A 7,523-nucleotide genomic window follows, 5' to 3' on the forward strand; every position below is an offset into this window, starting at 1 on the left:
CTTTAAAGTTTGTTTGGTTTCGTATAAACTAAATTTAAGATTGCAACTGCGATTATGTATTTAATGTGCTGGGAAATTGTAAAATAGCAATCATTTTGTTCTTGCCATTTGATAGAGTTTGAAGTTTGTTAGGTTTTGTATGAGCTAAATTAGATTGGAATTGGGAATAGGCATATGATGTTTTGGGAATTGTATGCACCTGCTTGGCCATGAAAATAATTCATATTTTTTATAAGAGTTGAACGAAAAATACTTTTGGTCATAATTACTTTTTTACCTTTTCAAAAAATTTCAGAAATTCTAAAAATATAAAAAAAAATTATTTTCACTTTTTTAACTTCAATTTACTCATAAAAATTCAAAAATATATCTAAGTTATTTAATAGTCAAACACAATTCCAAATTTTATATATCATTTTTTCATTTTGAAAATGAAAACAACTTGTCTTTATTCTTTTGCACCTCTAACTTAATCACTTTAGAAATTAGACATAATATTACAAGAGGAAAAGTAAAATAAAAAAATAAAAAGAAGCCTAATTAAACGGGACAGGACTTCTGGGTAATTAAAAGGGATTATTATACCTGGATGAAGCAAAAAGTGTAGTGTTGCTTCATCAAAAAGTACAATTTTATTTTAACTTAATGCTAGCATACGACTTAAATTGATAAGACCACAACAAAGTACTAATCCTAATAAAGATGGAGAGGAAGTCTTGGTTCCATAATCACAGATATAGGCTTATTTGGGTGTGTAGTCAATGCATAAATTTCTTCCATGCTTATATCTTTTGGCTTCATATCTCCTGCTAATTTCCAATTAAATCCATGCAACAAGTTAGCCATTATTATTTGTGTAATCTTCATACCAAGCTTATACCCCGGACACCTCCTCCTTCCGGAACCAAATGGCAACAATGTGAAATTTTGCCCTTTAATGTCTATGTTATTTTCTATGAATCTTTCTGGAATGAACTCTTCTGGCCTATCCCAATACTTTGAATTTCTTCCTAAGGACCATGCATTTACATAAACACTTGTCCCTTTCGGTATGTCATAACCAGCAACATTACAATCCTCCATAGAGTAATGGGGAGGAAGCAATGCACATAAAGGGTGAAGTCTAAATGTCTCTTTGATTATGGCTTCTATATAAGGTAGCTGAGAGAAGTCCTCTTCTTCTACCCATCGTTCTTTTCCGATAGCTCTGTCAAGTTCTTGGTGTACCTTGTCGATGATGTATGGTCTCCTCAAAAGTTCTTGAAATGCCCATTCTACTGTTGCTGCTGCTGTATCTGTTGTACCAGTTATCAAATCCTGACATTGACAGCAAAAACCATCAAATAGTAATAACAAATTTTGTCAGAATAGTTAGTGTTGATGAGAGTATTTTAGAGAATGAAGTTTGTCCCTCATTAGTAAGATAGAAGAAAGTAGATGTGATTTTAAACACTTCTAATTATCTTAGTTTAAATTATGAGGTAAGTTTTGGAGGAGACAAAAAGGTTTGGCTACATTGTTAAATAGTCAAAGATGGGCACTTAACAGAGGAAATCGACACTTATGCCAAAAGTTAGAGAAGGATTTGGACAAGGGTGTCGCTCTAGACCAAGATCCTAGCTCCTATATTCAAAAAAGGCACATACATCCTTTTCTTCTAACATAATTAAAAAAATTAATTTAAATTTATTTTTTAAAGATTTTTGTTTAAAAAATAATAACGAGGAGTATATCATCTCTAAATGACAAAATTGAGGGGTACATCTCACGACATTTTCCCTTCAAAAAATAATTCATCTCTTCTCCAAAACGAATAACATCATACTATTATCTTCTTCTCTTCCACTCTTCTAAAAAACACAATTTTGTTCTGATGAAAACTTCAAGTTAATCGTTGAAACTTAAAATTTGTTGGCTTTGTAAGATTCTAGAGGAGTTTTGCCACTATCCCTCCAATAACAAAGTGGGAGGCTTATCTTTTTTAAGGAGAAACAAAAATAAAAAAAAAAGGTCTCTCTATATATATGTATTGTATTGTCATGAAATGCTATTGTAGTTATAGAGAAAATAAGTAAACTTACATGTATTAATCCCATCAGTCCATCGGAAGTAAGCTTAACTACAAGATTAGGATCATCAGCAAGGTTCAAAAGAACATTAATAATGTCCTTAGGAACATAATCCTCCTCTATTTGCCTCTTTGTTACCTTGTGATCTTCAAGTACATATTTGTAAAAATGTGTGAAATCTTTCCCTAATGTCTTCATTCGTTTTACATATCCTTGCAAGTCGAACACACTAAGCCAAGGTATCCAATCTCCAAGATTAATCACCCCACTAAGAATAAACCATTCATCGAGCATCCTTTGTATTGCTTCAAGTGTTATTTTTGAAACATCTGAGTTTGACTGATCACTAAAATATTTGTCACTCATAACGAACCTACTTACAATGCGAAGAGTAAATCGAGGTAAATGGTCTTTAAGGAAAATTGGTTTTCCTGAGTGAGTAAAAAGACGAGAAATCAAAGTTTGTCTTTCCTCAACACGAATATACTCAAATGAATCAAGCCTCCTAGGATTAAGTATCTCAGTTAGGTATATTTTTCTAGCTTGACGCCAGTATGCACCATAAGGTGTCCATGTCATGTCTGAGTAGTTGAAACTAGTGTACTTACCAGCTGCTAATAAAGGACGAGAAGCAAAGATAGCATCATGTGTTTTCAATATCTCTTTAGCCATTTCTGGAGATGATGCTATCAAAACAGGCTTCGAACCGAACTTTAAGAGCATTAAATCTCCATATTTTTGTGAAAGATGGTGCAAAGACTCATGTGGGTGTGAACCAAGAAGGTTCAAATTGCCAATAATTGGCCATGGCCTTGGTCCTGGTGGTAGTTTCCTTTTGGGATGGTTGAATATTTTTGAGAGAAAAGCTAATGCTAGTAGCCATGCACCAGACGCTATGAAAATCCAAAAGATCTCCATCTTTGATAATGGATAATAATTGAAGAAAGCTTGAGAAATATTAATAGGGAAACTTGCCAGTATTTAATACTCTCGATCCATATTAAGTGGTATTTTTATCTTTTTATTTTTATTCAAGATAATTGGTCTTTCACATGATCAATAATATATTGCATGCAGTAATTGTTTTCTTTCAAATTTACGCCCTGTAGTTAAGTGACTAAGAAACTATATATATATAGGTATTATTTCATTAGATGTCAGTTAGTAAAAATATTTTTTACTATTTAAGAATAAGAACATTTTATTTTACTAAAAGGTGTATTCAAGTTAAAAACATCACTTAATATTGATCTACGGGGTAAAAGTTAAGACAAGAATGGCAGAAATAGAGTTTAAGCATCATTTTGAGAAACTATTAAATATTAAATTTAATTTCTATGCACCACCAATAGCATACCATTTATTTACTTTGTCAAGGTAATGTTACACATATAAATTAAAGTTTTTAGAAATTATAGAAAATTTCTTTATTTTGTCATTTTCGGGATTAATGATTATCCTATATAATGTCTCTATATTTTTTCTTTATGAGTCCGTTTGAATTGGCTTTAAGTTGGTCAAAACCAACTTAAAGCCCCTTTTTAGCTTTTGGACGTGTTTGCCTAATGCTGACTTTAAGCCATAAAGTTCTTAAAGTCAGTCAAAAATGAAAAGTTAGGATTCCTAACTTTTTTTTTCCAAAGTGCTTAAAGTCATTTTCTTTGACCATGGAAATTACTTTTATATCCTTTATATTTTAACTAAATTCTCAAACTATCTTTTTTTATTCTTTTAACCCTAAAATTCACATCATAAGCACTTTTATCCAAACACTCAACTGCTTATTTATAAAAATAACTTTCAGCACTTTAAAGTTCTAAAAACACTTTATACATAAAAGTTATTTTTTTTAAGCCCATCCAAACGGGCTCTATGAATGATAATATTTGAATAGTTAAAAATTCAATCGTATTATTGCACGACCACTGCGTAAGTCTTATCTCTATTCTCCTCTGACTTGGTTGTGTTATGTCCACACAATCAGCTTTCAAAGATTATGATGTCCTATTGTAGGTCCATGGGATATTTAGTAGGGACTCGCAGGAATGACAATGGGACAGGTTAGTGGGTAAGACCTATAACTTTTTTGAGAGAAAAATCTTGTAGTATTTTGGACAAATATTTTGTGTCGGAGAACTTCCTAATTTCGTCCTTTCATCATACTCTCGTAGTTTCTTTTGAATTGTCACGTTGCATTTTTTAAAAGTTAATTTGATCATTTTTCAAAGCTAATTTATATTATATTAATTCTATATTTTGAAATAAAAATTTGAATATTCAAAAACTATACGAAAAATACTACAAGTTGCAATTTTTTTTATATCAATATGATGAAAAAATATATATCTCAAAATGTTAGTAAAAATTCATATTATTTGACTCTCAAAAAAGAAATAAGTGTTCATTACAATTAAGAAAATAATCAAAACGCTATATACCCAACCAGACCTAGGACCTGCCATGCCCATAAAAGAAAGAAGTAAAGTTAACCAAGTAAAATAGGATATGTAGTGTCTTTGATTTAGAATAAACTGTAAATATTCAAAATAATTTAAAGTTTGCTTGGTTTCGTATAAACTAAATTTAAGATTGCTAATGCGATTATGTATTTAATCTGCTGGGAAATTGTAAAATAGCAATCATTTTGGCCATGAAAATAATTCATATTTTTTTATAAGAGTTGAACGAAAAATACTTTTGGTCATAATTACTTTTTTACCTTTTCAAAAAATTTCAGAAATTCTAAAAATATAAAAAAAAATTATTTTCACTTTTTTAACTTCAATTTACTCATAAAAATTCAAAAATATATCTAAGTTATTTAATAGTCAAACACAACTCCAATTTTTATATATCATTTTTTCATTTTGAAAATGAAAACAACTTGTCTTTATTCTTTTGCACCTCTAACTTAATCACTTTAGAAATTAAACATAATATTACAAGAGGAAAAGTGTCACGACCCAAGCCTAGGGCCTAGACATGACATGTCGAATGAGGAACCCGAAAGTACCTCAACCTCTTAGCATTCTTTTAGTCTTTCATAGGTAATGATGATAAATAAATAAGCGAAAATCATAATAGTAAATTTTCAACTTACATATGTCCAACAATACCTCTAACTATTAGATTTAATGGGGCTAAGACAAGTCCCTAGCTCACCCTCAATTATAATAGAAGAAATGCCATAGTAAAATATCTTAACATATCATAAGCTAGAAAGATAAAAGGAGTATTATTCCCGGAACATGGGAACTCACCAAAAGTAGTCTTCAATAGAATATCAACTAGCCACGTGGAGGAGAATGAGGAGGAGCACCGATCCCTACATGGTGATATCATGTAGGCAAAAGAGTATGCGTTAGTACTTTGAATGTACTAAGTATGTAAGGATGCATGAACATTGAGGAAACATTAAAACATTTATGTAATATGGAACATAATTTAATGTATGCATAATAAATCATATAAATATCCTTTAAAACATTCATTTTGTGGGAAATTAACCATAACCGACATTTAAGACCATGCGAGCTATTACATGGAATCCAACATAACCCTCTATGTTGGCCGGGGAGACTACTTGCCAGGTAGAACTCCGTCAACTTCATTCATTTCTTTAACTTTAACTTTAAGGGTTATTTATGGATCCATTAGTCTAAGCCTACAAAGGCTCCTATGTTGGCACATAGTTAATGAGACAAGGGATTGCTACTAGGATTCCCTTACCGAATCCCACCTCAATGACCCATTCGGTGCTAAGTCAATCCCACGAAATAGTTTAATACTTCAAAATAGTCATAACATATAGCTTGAGAATTCAAAACATCATATTCGGTAGAATAGCTCATTAAAACATTTGGTAATTCAAATATGCAAGAATTTTCCTTATTGCATAAAGAATCAATCATTCATATCATTTCATCATCCTTTTATTTCATAAGACTCCTTTTTGATCATAGATATTGCTTTTATAAACATTCATTTGAAGTCAAAGCTTTCAAGTCAAACTTTATTAAAAATATAGTAAAACTAGGTGGGATCAAATCACTTCAACTTGCAAATATGTATATAAATAAATATACATAAATACTTTAAAATTCATTAATTAAAAATCATGATTTAAACAACCCACCATGAATTTCAAGAACCTTTAAATAGATAAATAGAAGAATTACTTGCAAACCATCAATTCATACATATGAAATTATGTTGCATCGAAATAGATCAATAATCATTAATTTAACCATAATTCATACTATTAAGTAAAAATAAGAATTACTATAAGAAAATATTACTTGAAATCAAGTGACTTAATTGAAATAGTTTTTAGACTATATGGATGGAAGAACTCATGGATAAACATCCACATAACTTAGAGTAAAGCTTAAAATAAATAAATATAATTTATCATATAATCAAAATAATTTAGACATGAGAGTGGAAGGAATACTCTCATTGAAGCCTTACATACCTGGAATCCGAAGCTTTAGTCGGAACCGAAAGACTTAACGAACACTCTTGAGTCCTAACTTTTCTCCCTGCCGGAACGTTTTGTCTACTACCTGGAGTATATGAATCACCGGAATAGTATTTCTTTACTACTAAGAACTAAAACTATATTTGAGAATGTGTAAAGAAGTGTATAGAGAGAAGACTTGCTTGAGAATGCTTGATGAATAAAATGAGAAAATAAGGTGGGTATTTATAGGTGGGAAAGAGAGACCTAACAATAAATAAAATAATTATAAAGAAAAATCTAAAAATTTAATGGAATATATTGATGTCATGGATGATGTTAAATGGAGGACAATTTATGTCATGAGTGATGTCAAATGTATTTAGATCTTTTCATGTTAGGTGAAATGAGTTATCTTTGACAGAATACTCCTTTTCGGAGCTGTGTTTGAATAGGATAAATTCCTTATTAGGATTTGGTGTCTTCATAAGAATTATAGATATAGAAGTTTAGTTTTATGTCGTTCAAGAATCAACCAATTTGGACAATCCTACAGTAAGATATGATTTTTCTTCTATAAACACTCCTTTCCGTCACAGCATTCTGTCTTACAATAATTAATTTATTTAACCTACTTAACCTCCGAAACATAAAATATGGTCTTCACAAGAGTTGTAGGTAACGATCTTGTGGTTACTCGTAAATTTAAATCACCCAATTTGGATATTCATATGAAAAGTTATGCCCAAAATACAGAGGCTGTATCATATTTAGGCGAGAATTGAAATATCGTATACAACGTTTTTAGGGGATGTTACATTATCTCACCCTTGGGAACATTCATCCTCAAATGAGGAAAGACTTAGCTTGAGTAGAGTAGAGTGTAAACAAACAACCTATCATTAATGCAATAGTATAATTTAAAACATCATTTAAAACATATTTTATAATTTTGCAAGCATATGACAAGAAACGTTGAGATGCAAAGATTTCAA

General features: G+C 30.6%; 1 protein-coding gene across 2 annotated transcripts; it reads right to left on the reverse strand.

Annotated features, from left to right (window-relative positions):
* Nucleotides 1-457: 457 nt before the first annotated feature.
* LOC129902901 (trimethyltridecatetraene synthase-like) lies at nucleotides 458-3,039 on the reverse strand. 2 transcript variants are annotated; one of them, XM_055978348.1, is made up of 3 exons: nucleotides 2,678-3,038; nucleotides 2,082-2,500; nucleotides 458-1,317 (listed from the first exon to the last, which is right to left on the reverse strand). In XM_055978348.1, exons 1-3 carry the CDS (start codon nucleotides 2,985-2,987, stop codon nucleotides 694-696), a joined length of 1,353 nt encoding a protein of 450 aa, XP_055834323.1. In that variant the 5' UTR covers nucleotides 2,988-3,038; the 3' UTR covers nucleotides 458-693. The 2 variants fall into 2 exon arrangements, with proteins under 2 accessions (XP_055834323.1, XP_055834322.1); XM_055978347.1 differs by having other exon boundaries at nucleotides 2,082-3,039.
* Nucleotides 3,040-7,523: the final 4,484 nt, after the last annotated feature.

Source organism: Solanum dulcamara, chromosome 9 (genome assembly GCF_947179165.1).
Source record: "Solanum dulcamara chromosome 9, daSolDulc1.2, whole genome shotgun sequence".
NCBI lineage: Eukaryota > Viridiplantae > Streptophyta > Magnoliopsida > Solanales > Solanaceae > Solanum > Solanum dulcamara.

Excerpts from the sequence above, each read along its gene's own strand:
- LOC129902901 (XM_055978347.1), bottom strand. The coding sequence starts at position 2,987 with ATGGAGATCTTTTGGATTTTCATAGCGTCTGGTGCATGGCTACTAGCA. Across the intron at positions 1,318-2,081 it reads GACTGATGGGATTAATACAT|GATTTGATAACTGGTACAAC; the intron begins GTAAGTTTACTT and ends TGTCAATGTCAG.